Genomic DNA, 18,734 nt, shown 5'->3' on the forward strand with positions numbered 1-18,734 from the left:
AGGGAGAGAGTGTTCAGGTACGGGGGGGACTAGGGAGAGAGTGTTCAGGTACGGGGGACTAGGGAGAGAGTGTTCAGGTACGGGGGACTAGGGAGAGAGTGTTCAGGTACGGAGGGGACTAGGGAGAGAGTGTTCAGGTACGGGGGACTAGGGAGAGAGTGTTCAGGTACAGGGGGGACTAGGGAGAGAGTGTTCAGGTACTGCGGGGGACTAGGGAGAGAGTGTTCAGGTACTGGGGGGGACTAGGGAGAGAGTGTTCAGGTACTGGGGGGGACTAGGGAGAGAGTGTTCAGGTACGGGGGATCGAACCCGATTGCATTAACATGTTACCAGTGTCTGTCTGTCTGTCTGTCTGTCTGTCTGTCTGTCTGTCTGCCTCATAATGATGTTGTGTTGGTTCAGGACAGGATGTGTCTGTCTGTCTCATAATGATGTTGTGTTGGTTCAGGACAGGATGTCTGCCTCATAATGATGTTGTGTTGGTTCAGGACAGGATGTCTGCCTCATAATGATGTTGTGTTGGTTCAGGACGGTGTTAACGCAGCCAAGCGGAGCCTGCAGATGGACATCCAGACAGCCGTACATAAGATCTACCAGCAGCTGTCTGTCACGCTGGAGAGAGCCCTGCAGGCCAACAAACATCACATAGGTGAACATCACATCATTACAAAGCAGGGTTCTCCTATACAGGTCCTGGAGAACAACTGTGTGTGCAGGCTTTCGGTCCAGCCCTGCAGTAACACAGCAAGTCTGCGCAACCAGTAGTTCTTCAGGACGTAGTTGAAGACCACCGCTATAGAGTAACTCCCCTTTCCCTCGTTTGCCTCTCACCGTCGTCTCCATCTCTCTCCCCCGTCCCGATGCGGAAAGACACATTTCAGTTGACCTCATTCAGTTGGACAACTGACTCGGTATCTCCCCACCCCCCCTCTTTTTCCCCCACCTTTCCCTCGTTCCAGAGGCCCAGCAGCGCCTCCTGCTGGTGACAGTGTTTGCCCTGAGCGTGCGTTACCAGTCTGTGGACGTGTCCCTGGCCATATCCAGTGGCCTCCTCAATGTGCTGTCACAGCTGTGTGGCACAGAAACCTTGCTGGGACAACCACTCCAGCTGCTACAGAAACCAGGGGTGTCTCAGCTCAGCACTGCCCTGAAGGTAGCCTCCACACGACTACTGCAGATACTGGCCATCAGCACCGGGTAAGACAGCGGCTCTCTGCACTAAACAAAACTGTTAATATATGTTACGTATGTGTGTCGTCAGATGTGTCGTGTCTGGTTTATCTATAGGGCCGGTTTCCCGGGTCCAGAACAAGCCTATTCCTGGATTAAAAAAGGGACTTTCAATTTGAGATTGTCCTTCGAGTATGATTCTTAGTCCTGTAGGAGGCGCAACCATGAAACCCTACCCACAAAGATGCATGTTTCTGTCTCTGTGTGACTGACTTGTCTCCGTGTCTCTGTGTCTTTGTGTCTCTGTGTCTCCGTGTCTCCGTGTCTCTGTGTCTCTGTGTCTCCAGGACGTACGCAGACAAGCTAGGACCCAAGGTGGTCCAGTCCCTGTTGGACTTGCTGTGTAGCCAGCTGAAGAACCTTCTGTCCCAGGCAGGAGTCAGCCTGCTCACTGCCGACCCAGGGAAGAACCAGGAGAACCAGGACAAGAAGTCTGAGGATGGAGCCGACCCAGAGAAGACAGACTTCAGAGGTGGGAGGAGGACTGTGTGTCATGCAGCATTGACAGGAAGTCTCTTTGGATCAAGTAATAGTGCTATTTGAACGATGAGTTAATACATTAGGAGGAGGATTGTCTGCCAGGATGGGTGGAAGAGGGATGGAAAGGTTACTAGTGATTTGGCTGACTGGAATCGGTTGATCGGCTTGATCGTTTTTTTTTTTCAAATAGATTTTTCCGGGAACTTCTAAAGTATTGTCAATACAGATGGTAGTGGTGAAGTGGCATAAAGATGGGTTCAGACATGACGTCATTGTTTTGAAACAGCACCCTGTAGAGCTTCACTCTGTAATATGGTGTTGTGTTGGAGTGGAAACAGCACCCTGTAGAGCTTCACTCTGTAATATGGTGTTGTGTTGGAGTGGAAACAGCACCCTGTAGAGCTTCACTCTGTAATATGGTGTTGTGTTGGAGTGGAAACAGCACCCTGTAGAGCTTCACTCTGTAACATGGTGTTGTTGTTGTTGTGTTCCATAGTGTTGAAGTGGAAACAGCACCCTGTAGAGCTTCACTCTGTAATATGGTGTTGTTGTTGTTGTTGTTGTTGTGTTCCATAGCGTTGGTGCGTAAGCAGCACACAGCAGAGCTTCACCTGGGAGACTTCCTGGTGTTCCTGAGGCGAGTCGTCTCCTCCAAGGCCATCCAATCCAAAATGTCTTCTCCAAAGTGGACAGAGGTGCTGCTCAACATCGCTGCACAGAAATGCTGCTCGGGTACGGTCCAATCAACTGTATTTGTACAGTTAAAATGCATTATGAAAATCACCAGTCTGTACTTGTAAGTTTAGATGTTTCTTTACATCGACTTGAATATAGGTTAGATATGCCCCAGCACAGCCAACCATTTAGTATACATCCTGACCGACGTCAGGTCAGAGGTAGTAAGGACTTGCATTAAAGGCCTCCATTTTCACCAGTGTCTTCCTTTCGTTATGTTATTTCTGTCAAAGGTCAGGTCAAAGGTCAGGTCAAAACGGATGAAGGTTTATTTGAATCGTGTCTTAGCCCGTTCATTAAACGCTTTTTTAAAACTTTCAAACTCACACGAGTGCCTGGCTTTTGGGAATTTGTTTAATGTCGCTTAGCAACTAATTTGAGTAAAGATTTTTTCCTTTTTTTTTTTTTTTTTTGCTTTTCAATGACACAAGTGTTATTGTTGTTGATCTGTAGGAGTCCCTCTGGTGGGCAACCTGAGAACTCGTCTCCTGGCCCTTCATGTTCTGGAGGCTGTGCTGCCTGCCTGCGAGGCCAGTGTAGAGAACGACCAGATGACACAGGTACTGGAGCTGTATGCAGAGTGAAGCCTCTCAAAATTGACCCACTGGTGAGGTCCTAATAGGAGGATTTGATGAGGTAGCTGGTAAAAAGGTGAGGTCCTAATAAGAGGATATGATGAGGTAGCTGGTAAACAGGTGAGATCCTAATTGGAGGATTTGATGAGGTAGCTGGTAAACAGGTGAGGTCCTAATAAGAGGAGTTGATGAGGTAGCTGGTAAAAAGGTGAGGTCCTAATAGGATTTGATGAGGTAGCTGGTAAAAGGTGAGGTCCTATAATAAGAGGATATGATGAGGTAGCTGGTAAACAGGTAAGGTCCTAATAAGAGGAGTTGATGAGGTAGCTGGTAAAAAGGTGAGGTCCTAATAGGATTTGATGAGGTAGCTGGTAAAAGGTGAGGTCCTATAATAAGAGGATATGATGAGGTAGCTGGTAAACAGGTAAGGTCCTAATAAGAGGAGTTGATGAGGTAGCTGGTAAAAAGGTGAGGTCCTAATAGGATTTGATGAGGTAGCTGGTAAAAGGTGAGGTCCTAATAAGAGGATATGATGAGGTAGCTGGTAAAAGGTGAGGTCCTAATAAGAGGATTTGATGAGGTAGCTGGTAAAAGGTGAGGTCCTAATAAGAGGATATGATGAGGTAGCTGGTAAAAGGTGAGGTCCTAATAAGAGGATTTGATGAGGTAGCAGGTAAAAAGGTGAGGTCCTAATAAGAGGATTTGATGAGGTAGCTGGTAAAAGGTGAGGTCCTAATAGGAGGATTTGATGAGGTAGCTGGTAAAAGGTGAGGTCCTAATAGGAGGATTTGATGAGGTAGCTGGTAAACAGGTGAGGTCCTAATAAGAGGAGTTGATGAGGTAGCTGGTAAAAAGGTGAGGTCCTAATAGGATTTGATGAGGTAGCTGGTAAAAGGTGAGGTCCTATAATAAGAGGATATGATGAGGTAGCTGGTAAACAGGTAAGGTCCTAATAAGAGGAGTTGATGAGGTAGCTGGTAAACAGGTAAGGTCCTAATAAGAGGAGTTGATGAGGTAGCTGGTAAAAAGGTGAGGTCCTAATAGGATTTGATGAGGTAGCTGGTAAAAGGTGAGGTCCTAATAAGAGGATATGATGAGGTAGCTGGTAAAAGGTGAGGTCCTAATAAGAGGATTTGATGAGGTAGCTGGTAAAAGGTGAGGTCCTAATAAGAGGATATGATGAGGTAGCTGGTAAAAGGTGAGGTCCTAATAAGAGGATTTGATGAGGTAGCAGGTAAAAAGGTGAGGTCCTAATAAGAGGATTTGATGAGGTAGCTGGTAAAAGGTGAGGTCCTAATAGGAGGATTTGATGAGGTAGCTGGTAAAAGGTGAGGTCCTAATAAGAGGATTTGATGAGGTAGCTGGTAAAAAGGTGAGGTCCTAATAGGAGGATTTGATGAGGTAGCTGGTAAAAGGTGAGGTCCTAATAAGAGGATTTGATGAGGTAGCTGGTAAAAAGGTGAGTTCCTAATAAGAGGATATGATGAGGTAGCTGGTTAAAGGTGAGTTCCTAATAAGAGGATTTGATGAGGTAGCTGGTAAAAGGTGAGGTCCTAATAAGAGGATTTGATGAGGTAGCTGGTAAAAGGTGAGGTCCTAATAAGAGGATTTGATGAGGTAGCTGGTAAAAGGTGTGGTCCTCCTCTAGGTGGTGGAGCGTCTCTTCTCCCTGCTGGCTGACTGTATGTGGGAAGCTCCCATCGCCCAGGCCAAGCACACCATCCAGATGAAGGAGAAAGAGCAGGAGCTGAAACTACAGGTACAGGACTACTCATAATGCTCTCTATCGCTTCTTCTTACTGTTATTATTCTTTCTTCTTTTTCTTTCTTTCTTTCTTTCTTCTTCTTCTTCTTCTTTCTCTTTCTTTATTCCTTCTTCTTCTTCTTCTTCTTCTTCTTTCTCTTTCTTTCTTCCTTCTTCTTCTTCTTCTTCTTCTTCTTTCTCTTTCTTTCTTCCTTCTTCTTCTTCTTCTTCTTCTTCTTTCTCTTTCTTTCTTCCTTCTTCTTCTTCTTCTTCTTCTTCTTTCTCTTTCTTTCTTCCTTCTTCTTCTTCTTCTTCTTCTTCTTCTTTCTCTTTCTTTCTTCCTTCTTCTTCTTCTTCTTCTTCTTCTTCTTCTTCTTCTTCTTCTTCTTCTTTCTCTTTCTTTCTTCCTTCTTCTTCTTCTTCTTCTTCTTCTTTCTCTTTCTTTCTTCCTTCTTCTTCTTCTTCTTCTTCTTCTTCTTCTTCTTCTTTCTCTTTCTTTCTTCCTTCTTATTCTTCTTCTTCTTCTTCTTCTTCTTTTTCTTTCTTTCTTCTTTTTCTTTCTCGTTCTTTCTTCCTTCTTCTTCTTCTTCTTCTTCTTCTTTCTCTTTCTTTCTTCCTTCTTCTTCTTCTTCTTCTTCTTCTTCTTCTTCTTTCTCTTTCTTTCTTCCTTCTTCTTCTTCTTCTTCTTCTTCTTCTTCTTCTTTCTCTTTCTTTCTTCCTTCTTCTTCTTCTTCTTCTTCTTCTTTCTCTTTCTTTCTTCCTTCTTCTTCTTCTTCTTCTTCTTCTTCTTCTTTCTCTTTCTTTCTTCCTTCTTATTCTTCTTCTTCTTCTTCTTCTTCTTCTTCTTTCTCTTTCTTTCCTCTTTTTCTTTCTCGTTCTTCTTCTTTTTCTTTCTTTCTTTTCTCAGACTTTTTCTTATTATTATTTTTTTATTCTACTTTGTCTTCTTGTCTGTGAATTAACTGGCTCGCAATCTGACTAACTGATTCATCCGTCTGTCCCCAGGGTGAGGAGGAGGATGAGAACCTTCCCATCCAGGAGGTGTCGTTTGACCCGGAGAAGACTCAGTGTTGTGTGGTGGAGAATGGCCAGGGTCTGACCCACGGCAGCGGGGGGAAGGGATATGGATTGGCCTCTACCGGCATCTCCTCTGGGTGCTACCAGTGGAAGGTACAGTACATCTCCTCTGTGTGCTACCAGTGGCATGTGTAAACACGCCTACTGTCCCGTTGCTAACGTTTGAGGGGAAATGGCATGTGTAAACACACCTACTGTCCCGTTGCTAACGTTTGAGGGTAAATGGCATGTGTAAACACGCCTACTGTCCCGTTGCTAACGTTTGAGGGGAAATGGCATGTGTAAACACGCCTACTGTCCCGTTGCTAACGTTTGAGGGGAAATGGCATGTGTAAACACGCCTACTGTCCCGTTGCTAACGTTTGAGGGGAAATGGCATGTGTAAACACGCCTACTGTCCCGTTGCTAACGTTTGAGGGGAAATGGCATGTGAAAACACGCCTACTGTCCCGTTGCTAACATTTGAGGGGAAATGGCATGTGAAAACACGCCTACTGTCCCGTTGCTAACGTTTGAGGGGAAATGGCATGTGAAAACACGCCTACTGTCCCGTTGCTAACATTTGAGGAGAAATGGCATGTGAAAAAACACCTACAGTCTTGAATTGAAGCTGTTCTGACTGGTGGTGGCCCAACGCCCCTATAAACACACTTTATGTTGGCGGTTCCTTTATTTTGCCAGTTACCTGGAGTTATTGTCTGAGCTACATGTCCATGGTTTTAGACGTGTCTGTGTTCTGGGGGTGTAAATGGACCCTAAACTAGAGGTGGCGTATGTATTCTTTACCTCAGGAGTAGTTTGACTATAGGTGGATTTACCAGATGTATTTCTCCATAGAGAGACAGATCACTATGGCAGTGTTGGGGGGGTTCACCTGTAGCCGCTACATCTTCATTAATGAGCTCCCGTTCTGCTGCTGTCTTCAGTAATGAGCTCCCGTTCTGCTGTCTTCAGTAATGAGCTCCCGTTCTGCTGAGTCTTCAGTAATGAGCTCCCGTTCTGCTGCGTCTTCAGTAATGAGCTCCCGTTCTGCTGCATCTTCAGTAATGAGCTCCCGTTCTGCTGCTGTCTTCAGTAATGAGCTCCCGTTCTGCTGTCTTCAGTAATGAGCTCCCGTTCTGCTGTCTTCAGTAATGAGCTCCCGTTCTGCTGAGTCTTCAGTAATGAGCTCCCGTTCTGCTGCGTCTTCAGTAATGAGCTCCCGTTCTGCTGCTGTCTTCAGTAATGAGCTCCCGTTCTGCTGCATCTTCAGTAATGAGCTCCCGTTCTGCTGCTGTCTTCAGTAATGAGCTCCCGTTCTGCTGTCTTCAGTAATGAGCTCCCGTTCTGCTGCGTCGTCAGTAACGATCTCCCGTTTCCTGTATCTCATAATATTGTGTCATTGTTTGTTTCTACCTGTAGTTCTACATTGTGAAGGAGAACCGTGGGAACGAGGGGACGTGCGTCGGGGTGTCCCGTTGGCCTGTCCATGACTTCAACCACCGCACCACGTCAGACATGTGGCTGTACCGGGCCTACAGCGGGAACCTGTACCACAATGGAGAGCAGACCCTCACCCTCTCCTCCTTCACCCAGGGAGACTACATCACCTGTGTGTTGGACATGGAGGCACGCACCATCTCCTTCGGGAAGAACGGAGAGGTCAGAACATAAAGCTACTGTTAGTTTGCCCCCCCCCTCAGTTCTGAGATGCTTTTCACCGTGACTGGCCCTTTGAGCCAGACTATAAACTCTTCCCAAAACAATTAAAACCCCATGATGTCTGATGGCAAGTCATTACAGTCTCCTCACAGAGAGAGATGTATAGTTGATAGGGAGGGGGAGGGAGGGGTGGAGAGATCAATTTCTATCAGCAGGGTCCCCCTCAAGACCGACAGTTTACAGTCTGAAACCTAGAGACTAAAGACACCAGGGTGTTACCCCCCCTAGAGACACCAGAGTGCCCCCCACTAGAGACACCATAGTTCCCCCCCAGAGACATCAGAGTGTCCCCCACTAGAGGGACCATAGTTCCCCCCCAGAGACACCAGAGTGCCCCCCCCCTAGAGACACCAGAGTCCCCCCCCCCCGAGACACCAGAGTCCCCCCCCCCTCTAGAGACACCAGAGTCCCCCCCCCCCTAGAGACACCAGATTGCCCACCCCCTAGAGACAGCAGAGTGCCCCCTCCCTAGAGACACCAGAGTGCCCCCTCCCAGAGACACCAGAGGGCCCCCCCTAGAGACACCAGAGTGCCCCCCCTAGAGACACCAGAGTCCCCCCCCCCTAGAGACACCAGAGTCCCCCCCCCCTAGAGACACCAGAGTCCCCCCCCTAGAGACACCAGAGTGCCCCCCCCTCTAGAGACACCAGAGTGCCCCCCCCTCTAGAGACACCAGAGTGCCCCCCCCCTAGAGACACCAGAGTCCCCCCCCTAGAGACACCAGAGTGCCCCCCCCTCTAGAGACACCAGAGTGCCCCCCCCCCCTAGAGACACCAGAGCCCCCCCCCTAGAGACACCAGAGTGCCCCCCCCCCTAGAGACACCAGAGTGCCCCCTCCCAGAGACACCAGAGTGCCCCCCCTAGAGACACCAGAGTGCCCCCCCTAGAGACACCAGAGTGCCCCCCCTAGAGACACCAGAGTCCCCCCCCCCTAGAGACACCAGAGTCCCCCCCCTAGAGACACCAGAGTGCCCCCCCCTCTAGAGACATCAGAGTCCCCCCCCCCCAGAGACACCAGAGTGCCCCCCCCTCTAGAGACATCAGAGTCCCCCCCCCCTAGAGACACCAGGGTGCCCACCCCCTCTAGAGACACCAGAGTCCCCCCCCTAGAGACACCAGAGTCCCCCCCCTAGAGACACCAGAGTGCCCCCCCTAGAGACACCAGAGTCCCCCCCTAGAGACACCAGAGTGCCCCCCCCCTCTAGAGACATCAGAGTCCCCCCCCCCCCTAGAGACACCAGAGTGCCCCCCCCCCTAGAGACACCAGAGTGCCCCCCCCTCTAGAGACATCAGAGTCCCCCCCCCCCCCCCCTAGAGACACCAGAGTGCCCCCCCCTAGAGACACCAGAGTGCCCCCCCCCCCCCCTAGAGACACCAGAGTGCCCCCCCCCCCTAGAGACACCAGGGTGCCCACCCCCTCTAGAGACACCAGAGTCCCCCCCCTAGAGACACCAGAGTGCCCCCCCCCCCCCCCTAGAGACACCAGGGTGCCCACCCCCTCTAGAGACACCAGAGTCCCCCCCCTAGAGACACCAGAGTGCCTCCCCCTCTAGAGACACCAGAGTGTTTGAGACAGTCTCTGCTGTGTTTACAGAAGCCTGTTATTGTTCTCCACAGGAGCCCAAGTTAGCCTTCGAGGACGTGGACGCCACAGAGCTCTACCCCTGTGTCATGTTCTACAGCAGTAACCCTGGAGAGAAGGTAAGACAACGCTGAACCTAGAACCTAGTTAAACCTAGAACCTAGTTAAACCTAGAACCTAGTTAAATCTAGAACCTAGTTAAACCTAGGACCTAGTTAAACCTAGAGCCTAGTTAAACCTAGAGCCTAGTTAAACCTAGAACCTAGTTAAATCTATAACCTATTTAAACCTAGAACCTAGTTAAACCTAGAACCTAGTTGAACCTAGTTAAACTTAGAACCTAGTTAAACATTGAACCTAGTTAAACAAAAGAACCTAGTTAAACATTGAACCTAGTTAAACCTAGAACCTAGTTAAACCTAGAACCTAGTTAAACAGAACCTAGTTAAACCTAGAACGTATTTAAACCTAGAACGTATTTAAACCTAGAACCTAGTTAAACCTAGAACATATTTAAACCTAGAACGTATTTAAACCTAGAACCTAGTTAAACTGAACCTATTTAAACATTGAACCTATTTAAACCTCAACTGTAAGGTCTGTTCAAGCTACTCTTCAGATTGTTCTATCTTGCCATTGTTAGTTCGGTCTTTATTACCTTACACCTGTCATGTTTTTAAGTTATTCAAAAACAACTTGTAACTTTATGAGAACTCAGTTGGATAAAGTGATTGTTTGATGATGAAGTTGAGGATGAGCAGGAGTAATCAGGTACCCCGAACAGACATCAAAACTCTCATCTTCAACCAGAGATCACAGTTGTTTTCAAATACTATAAAACTGTTTGGTGGAATGTGCTTTGTGGCAAGTTACATTTTACCTCCCCATTTAAAAGCAAGAAAGAAAAAAAAAGAATTGTCTTAAAATTATTTTGGAATAATTACGTCCCGTCTATTTTCAGCTTGTGCTACTTCGGGAACTGCTTGTGCGGCCCCTCGAGTGGCGCTGCGGCTTGGTACGATTCCCGGGCTGTATCACAACCGGGTGTGATTGAGAGTCCCATAGGGTGTGGCGCACAATTGGCCCGGCGTCGTCCAGGTTAGGGTTTGGCCTTTTGGTAGGCCGTCATTGTAAATAAGAATTTGTTCTTAACTGACTTGCCTAGTTAAATAAAGGTAACCCACCTAAACATAGACACGTTAGTTAGCCTAGCCTATAACCCACCTAAACATAGACACGTTAGTTAGCCTAGCCTATAACCCACCTAAACATAGACACGTTAGTTAGCCTAGCCTATAACCCACCTAAACATAGACACGTTAGTTAGCCTAGCCTATAACCCACCTAAACATAGACACGTTAGTTAGCCTAGCCTATAACCCGCCTAAACATAGACAAGTTAGTTAGCCTATAACCCACCTAAACATAGACAGGTTAGTTAGCCTAGCCTATAATCCACCTAAACATAGACACGTTAGTTAGCCTAGCCTATAACCCATCTAAACATAGACAAGTTAGTTAGCCTAGCCTATAACCCATCTAAACATAGACAAGTTAGTTAGCCTAGCCTATAACCCACCTAAACATAGACAGGTTAGTTAGCCTAGCCTATAATCCACCTAAACATAGACACGTTAGTTAGCCTAGCCTATAACCCGCCTAAACATAGACAGGTTAGTTAGCCTATAACCCACCTAAACATAGACAGGTTAGTTAGCCTAGCCTATAACCCATCTAAACATAGACAAGTTAGTTAGCCTAGCCTATAACCCACCTAAACACAGACAGGTTAGTTAGCCTAGCCTATAACCCACCTAAACATAGACACGTTAGTTAGCCTAGCCTATAACCCACCTAAACATAGACAAGTTAGTTAGCCTATAACCCACCTAAACATAGACAGGTTAGTTAGCCTAGCCTATAACCCACCTAAACATAGACACGTTAGTTAGCCTAGCCTATAACCCACCTAAACATAGACAGGTTAGTTAGCCTAGCCTATAACCCACCTAAACATAGACACGTTAGTTAGCCTAGCCTATAACCCACCTAAACATAGACAAGTTAGTTAGCCTATAACCCACCTAAACATAGACAGGTTAGTTAGCCTAGCCTATAACCCAACTAAACATAGACAGGTTAGTTAGTCTAGCCTATAACCCACCTAAACATAGACAGGTTAGTTAGCCTAGCCTATAACCCACCTAAACATAGACAGGTTAGTTAGCCTAGCCTATAACCCACCTAAACATAGACACGTTAGTTAGCCTAGCCTATAACCCACCTAAACATAGACACGTTAGTTAGCCTAGCCTATAACCCACCTAAACATAGACAGGTTAGTTAGCCTAGCCTATAAACCCATCTAAACATAGACACGTTAGTTAGCCGTGCCTATAACCCACCTAAACATAGACAGGTTAGTTAGCCTATAACCCACCTAAACATAGACAGGTTAGTTAGCCTAGCCTATAACCCACCTAAACATAGACAGGTTAGTTAGCCTATAACCCACCTAAACATAGACAGGTTAGTTAGCCTAGCCTATAACCCACCTAAACATAGACAGGTTAGTTAGCCTAGCCTATAAACCCATCTAAACATAGACACGTTAGTTAGCCGTGCCTATAACCCACCTAAACATAGACAGGTTAGTTAGCCTATAACCCACCTAAACATAGACAGGTTAGTTAGCCTAGCCTATAACCCACCTAAACATAGACAGGTTAGTTAGCCTATAACCCACCTAAACATAGACAGGTTAGTTAGCCTAGCCTATAACCCAACTAAACATAGACACGTTAGTTAGCCTAGCCTATAACCCACCTAAACATAGACAGGTTAGTTAGCCTATAACCCACCTAAACATAGACAGGTTAGTTAGCCTAGCCTATAACCCACCTAAACATAGACAGGTTAGTTAGCCTAGCCTATAACCCACCTAAACATAAACAATAACCGTTAAAATACACAATAACATGAGTTTGTTAAAGACAGAGCGTCTTGGCATCAGAATCGTTAAGCCTGAGGCCTTCTCACCAAACAGATGGTCTTGATTCATCAACATGCGCCGTTCCATGTGGAATTATTCATCCATTTAGAAAATATCAGACAACATCCTGAATAAACTACATCCGACGTCTGTGAATCAAAAATAATACCAATCAGGGTTACAAACCAACCATTTTTCTTTCTTTCTTTCTTTTTCCCCCAACTGGCCAAATTGCAGCTGTTTCTCTGTCTCCGGGTGTAGATATGTGTCTCACTGCTCCCTAACTCTCTGTCTCCGGGTGTCGATATGTGTCTCACTGCTCCCTAACTCTCTGTCTCCGGGTGAAGATATATGTCTCACTGCTCCTTAACTCTCTGTCTCCGGGTGAAGATATGTGTCTCACTGCTCCCTAACTCTCTGTCTCCGGGTGAAGATATGTGTCTCACTGCTCCCTAACTCTCTGTCTCCGGGTGAAGATATGTGTCTCACTGCTCCCTAACTCTCTGTCTCCGGGTGAAGATATGTGTCTCACTGCTCCCTAACTCTCTGTCTCCGGGTGAAGATATGTGTCTCACTGCTCCCTAACTCTCTGTCTCCGGGTGTAGATATGTGTCTCACTGCTCCCTAACTCTCTGTCTCCGGGGTGAAGATATGTGTCTCACTGCTCCCTAACTCTCTGTCTCCGGGTGAAGATATGTGTCTCACTGCTCCCTAACTCTCTGTCTCAGGTGAAGATCTGTGATATGCAGATGCGGGGTACCCCTCGTGACCTCCTGCCCGGTGATCCTATCTGCAGCCCTGTGGCCACAGTCCTGGCCGAGGCCACCACACAGCTCATCAGGATCCTGCACCGCACGGACCACTGGACACACTGCATCAACAAGATCATGATGGAGAGGCTACACAAAATCAAACCCTGCTTCAGAGACTCAGCCAACGGTACTGGAGGAGGAGGTGAGAGGAGAGGAGGGGAGGGGGGGGAGAAGGGAGGAGGGGAGGGGAGAGGAGAGGAGGGGAGAGAGAGGGGAAAGGAGAGGCGGGAGAGGAGAGGAGAGGAGAGGAGAGGAGAGGGGGAGAGGAGAGGGGAGGGGGGGAGGGGGGGGAGGAGGGGAGAGAGAGGGGGTTAGGAGAGGAGAGGGGAGAAGGGGAGAGGAGGGGGGAGAGGAGAGGAGGAGACGAGAGGGAGGAGAGGAGAGGAGGAGACAAGGAGAGAGGAGAGGGGGGAGAGGAGAGGAGGAGACTAGATGAGGAGAGGAGAGGGGTGAGAGGAGATGAGGAGACAAGGGGAGAGGAGAGGGGGAGAGAAGAGTAGAGGAGGTGAGAGGACAGAGAAGAGAGGTTGAGGAGAGGTGAGAGGACATTAGAGAAGGGAGGTTGAGGAGAGGAGGTGAGAGGACATTAGAGAAGGGAGGTTGAGGAGAGGAGAGAAGGTGAGAGGACATTAGAGAAGGGAGGTTGAGGAGAGGAGAGAAGGTGAGAGGACATTAGAGAAGGGAGGTTGAGGAGCGGAGGTGAGAGGACATTAGAGAAGGGAGTTTGAGGAGAAGAGAGGAGGTGAGAGGACATTAGAGAAGGGAGGTTGAGGAGAGGAGGTGAGAGGACATTAGAGAAGGGAGTTTGAGGAGAGGAGAGGAGAGAGGTGAGAGGACATTAGAGAAGGGAGGTTGAGGAGAGGAGGTGAGAGGACATTAGAGAAGGGAGTTTGAGGAGAGGAGAGGAGAGAGGTGAGAGGACATTAGAGAAGGGAGGTTGAGGAGAGGAGGTGAGAGGACATTAGAGAAGGGAGGTTGAGGAGAGAGGACATTAGAGAAGGGAGGTTGAGGAGAGGACATTAGAGGAGGGAGGTTGAGGAGAGGAGAGAGGAGGTGAGAGGACATTAGAGGAGGGAGGTTGAGGAGAGAGGTGAGAGGACATTAGAGAAGGGAGGTTGAGGAGAGGAGAGAGGTGAGAGGATATTAGAGAAGGGAGGTTGAGGAGAGAGGTGAGAGGACATTAGAGAAGGGAGGTTGAGGAGAGAGGAGGTGAGAGGACATTAGAGAAGGGAGTTTGAGGGGGTGAGAGGACATTAGAGGAGGGAGGTTGAGGAGAGGAGGTGAGAGGACATTAGAGAAGGGAGGTTGAGGAGAGGACATTAGAGGAGGGAGGTTGAGGAGAGGAGAGAGGAGGTGAGAGGACATTAGAGGAGGGAGGTTGAGGAGAGAGGTGAGAGGACATTAGAGAAGGGAGGTTGAGGAGAGGAGAGAGGTGAGAGGATATTAGAGAAGGGAGGTTGAGGAGAGAGGTGAGAGGACATTAGAGAAGGGAGGTTGAGGAGAGGAGGTGAGAGGACATTAGAGAAGGGAGGTTGAGGAGAGGAGGTGAGAGGACATTAGAGAAGGGAGGTTGAAGTGAGAGGACATTAGAGAAGGGAGGTTGAGGAGAGATGTGGACTTCACTCTCTGCTTTGTGTCCTGTCACTAAGGCAGTTTAAAGTACAGTAGACCAACATATCTCCTGTAGTAGGTGTCACATCTGGGTCTGGAACACCTTGTTAGTGCATGGATCAGGTTAGGGCTTGTGTTGCTCATTGGATAACGTTAGGGCTTCTGTTGCTCATTGGATAACGTTAGGGCTTGTTGCTCATTGGATAACGTTAGGGCTTGTTGCTCATTGGATAACGTTAGGGCTTGTGTTGCTTCATTTGAATTTCCTGACTTTTCCACATGTTGACCAGCCTGATTTAAACATAATTTCTGTGAGTTAATATTAAAAGGCCCACAGTCAGCACCATCACATGTACAGTAACACATCATGTGACACATCAGGTCAGAGGTTAAAGAAGAGTCGTTCGGTGCAGAGCAGAGAGGAGCATGACGCCCAGAGGGACTCGTCCAGGGACCCCCAGAGAGGGGAGGAGGAGAGGGGCCGGCCGGGACACGGGAGCCGCCAGGGGCATGGAGGTCTGGGGGAACTCTCTGACCACCACCTCAGGACTCTCTGTACAGAGGTCTGTCTATCTATTGGCTGAGCTTTTGTTGTGATTATCAGACTTTATTAGCCTGGGTACCATTCTGTTTCTGATATTATTCCACAATGTTTTTGGCATGAGTGTGGAATGTTAGCACAAACATACTGGTACCCAGGCTAATAGTTTTTAATTTATTTGCAAGAAACACTTGACAACACCTTGACAACCCACACCTTGACAACCCACACCTTGACAACCCACACCTTGACACACCACACCTTGACACCACACCTTGACGCAACACCTTGACACACCACACCTTGACGCAACACCTTGACACACCACACCTTGACGCAACACCTTGACACACCACACCTTGACGCAACACCTTGACACACCACACATTGACACACCACACCTTGACACCACACCTTGACGCAACACCTTGACACACCACACCTTGACGCAACACCTTGACACACCACACCTTGACGCAACACCTTGACACACCACACCTTGACGCAACACCTTGACACACCACACATTGACACACCACACCTTGACGCAACACCTTGACACCACACCTTGACACACCACACCTTGACACCACACCTTGACGCACCACCTTGACACACCACACCTTGACACCACACCTTGACACACCACACCTTGACACCACACCTTGACACACCACACCTTGACGCAACACCTTGACACACCACACCTTGACGCAACACCTTGACACACCACACCTTGACACCACACCTTGACACACCACACCTTGACACCACACCTTGACACACCACACCTTGACACCACACCTTGACGCACCACCTTGACACACCACACATTGACACACCACACCTTGACGCAACACCTTGACACACCACACCTTGACGCAACACCTTGACACACCACACATTGACACACCACACCTTGACGCAACACCTTGACACCACACCTTGACACACCACACCTTGACACCACACCTTGACGCACCACCTTGACACACCACACCTTGACACCACACCTTGACACACCACACCTTGACACACCACACCTTGACACCACACCTTGACGCAACACCTTGACACACCACACCTTGACGCAACACCTTGACACACCACACCTTGACACCACACCTTGACACACCACACCTTGACACCACACCTTGACGCACCACCTTGACACACCACACATTGACACACCACACCTTGACACACCACACCTTGACACCACACCTTGACACACCGCACCATGACAACATTTCAGCATGACAGCACCGCACCATGACAACATTTCACCATGACAGCACCGCACCATGACAACACCGCACCATGACAACATTTCACCATGACAACACCGCACCATGACAGCACCGCACCATGACAACATTTCACCATGACAGCACCGCACCATGACAACACCGCACCATGACAACATTTCACCATGACAACACCGCACCATGACAGCACCGCACCATGACAACATTTCACCATGACAACACAAGGCAGCTCTTATGTTGCAGTTCAAACTAAATCAACTACAGTATGTGTTGTAACATCAGGATATTTATATTGGTTATAACTGTGTAATTTACATGTCATATCTCTAAGTAGTGTGTGAACTACTTGTGAACTGGAGCAGCAGTTGCTATTTCAGAGGTCACGGTCTGTCCTAAAGGCCTTCCGTGTTGAACTCTTAGGTGTGGCCTGTGCTGGCGGTGATGGGGGGTGCCGACGCAGGGCTGCGCGTTGGGGGGCGCTGTGTTCACAAACAGACCGGTCGGCATGCTACTCTCCTGGGCGTGGTGAAGGAGGGGAGCACCTCAGCCAAGGTGCAGTGGGACGAGGCTGAGATCACCATCAGGTATTAACATTATGGTTGACCCTGCAGGTCCTGGTACCCTGGTCCCAGATCTGTTTGTGCTCTCTTGTCTGATGGAATTCTCATGGCTTGACAATGGCAAGGGAATAGGCAGAATCTGATCTGAGAACAGACTAAGGTATTGGTAGGAACTAATCTGAGACCAGGTTAAGGTCTTGAGAGAAGCTGATCTGAGAACAGACTAAGGTATTGGTAGAAACTGATCTGAGAACAGGCTAAGGTCTTGATAGAAACGGATTTGAGAACAGGCTAAAGTCTTGATAGAAACGGATCTGAGAACAGGCAGGCTAAGGTCTTGATAGAAACTGATCTGAGAACAGGCTAAGGTCTTGATAGAAACTGATCTGAGACCAGGCTAAGGTCTTGATAGAAACTGATCTGAGACCAGGCTAAGATCTTGATAGAAACTGATCTGAGACCAGGCTAAGGTCTTGATAGAAACTGATCTGAGACCAGGCTAAGATCTTGATAGAAACTGATCTGAGAACAGGCTAAGGTCTTGATAGAAACTGATCTGAGAACAGGCTAAGGTCTTGATAGAAACTGATCTGAGACCAGGCTAAGATCTTGATAGAAACTGATCTGAGAACAGGCTAAGGTCTTGATAGAAACTGATCTGAGAACAGGCTACGGTCTTGAGAGAAGCAAAGCGTATTTTTAGGGCTGGCACAATTATAGCATAATCTTATCACAAACAATTATGGACAATAACCATGATCCCCCCCCCCCTTCAAAAATAACCGTCATAATCGTCTGAATAAATATCTACACTGGCTGATAGATAGTATCTACACAGGCTGATAGATAGTATCTACACTGGCTGATAGTATCTACACTGGCTGATAGATAGTATCTACACTGGCTGATAGATAGTATCTACACTGGCTGATAGTATCTACACTGGCTGATAGATAGTATCTACACTGGCTGATAGATAGTATCTACACTGGCTGATAGATAGTATCTACACTGGCTGATAGTATCTACACTTGCTGATAGATATACACTGGCTGATAGATAGATAGATAGATACTATCTACACTGGCTGATAGATAGATACTATCTACACTGGCTGATAGATAGTATCTACACTGGCTGATAGATAGTATCTACACTGGCTGATAGTATCTACACTGGCTGATAGTATCTACACTGGCTGATAGATATACACTGGCTGATAGATATACACTGGCTGACAGATATACACTGGCTATAGATATACACTGGCTGATAGATAGATACTATCTACACTGGCTGATAGATAGATACTATCTACACTGGCTGATAGATAGTATCTACACTGGCTGATAGATAGTATCTACACTGGCTGATAGATAGTATCTACACTGGCTGATAGATAGTATCTACACTGGCTGATGGATAGTATCTACACTGGCTGATGGATAGTATCTACACTGGCTGACAGATGGTATCTACAGATTGTATCTACACTGGCTGATATATATAATCTACACTGGCTGACAGATATACACTGGCTATAGATATACACTGGCTGATAGATGCTATCTACACTGGCTGATAGATTGTATCTACACTGGCTGATGGATAGTATCTACACTGGCTGATGGATATGCACTGGCTGATAGATATAATCTACACTGGCTGATAGATATACACTGGCTGATAGATAATATCTACACTGGCTGTATTGACTGGCTATGTTCACATCAATATGCTGTAAACCTCCATCACCCAGCTCTGTTTCAGTACTTTCCTCCATAACCACCCACCCCACCATGCTTCTAACCACCATCATCCACTAC

At 47.6% G+C, this 18,734-nt stretch overlaps 1 protein-coding gene across 1 annotated transcript in view; it reads left to right on the forward strand.

The window, feature by feature from the left end:
• Positions 1-18,734, forward strand: part of LOC139411797 (probable E3 ubiquitin-protein ligase HERC1) — a 287,754-nt gene that overhangs the window by 95,130 nt on the left and 173,890 nt on the right. Inside the window, exons 30-41 of the mRNA XM_071158543.1 lie at positions 529-649; positions 960-1,197; positions 1,518-1,702; positions 2,287-2,442; positions 2,899-3,005; positions 4,669-4,779; positions 5,770-5,934; positions 7,243-7,482; positions 9,160-9,243; positions 12,845-13,070; positions 14,921-15,102; positions 16,769-16,932. Coding sequence (XP_071014644.1) covers positions 529-649; positions 960-1,197; positions 1,518-1,702; positions 2,287-2,442; positions 2,899-3,005; positions 4,669-4,779; positions 5,770-5,934; positions 7,243-7,482; positions 9,160-9,243; positions 12,845-13,070; positions 14,921-15,102; positions 16,769-16,932 — 1,979 coding nt within the window. The remainder of the gene's footprint in view (positions 1-528; positions 650-959; positions 1,198-1,517; positions 1,703-2,286; positions 2,443-2,898; positions 3,006-4,668; positions 4,780-5,769; positions 5,935-7,242; positions 7,483-9,159; positions 9,244-12,844; positions 13,071-14,920; positions 15,103-16,768; positions 16,933-18,734) is intronic.

Source organism: Oncorhynchus clarkii, chromosome 6, assembly GCF_045791955.1.
Source record: "Oncorhynchus clarkii lewisi isolate Uvic-CL-2024 chromosome 6, UVic_Ocla_1.0, whole genome shotgun sequence".
Taxonomy (NCBI): Eukaryota; Metazoa; Chordata; class Actinopteri; order Salmoniformes; family Salmonidae; genus Oncorhynchus; species Oncorhynchus clarkii.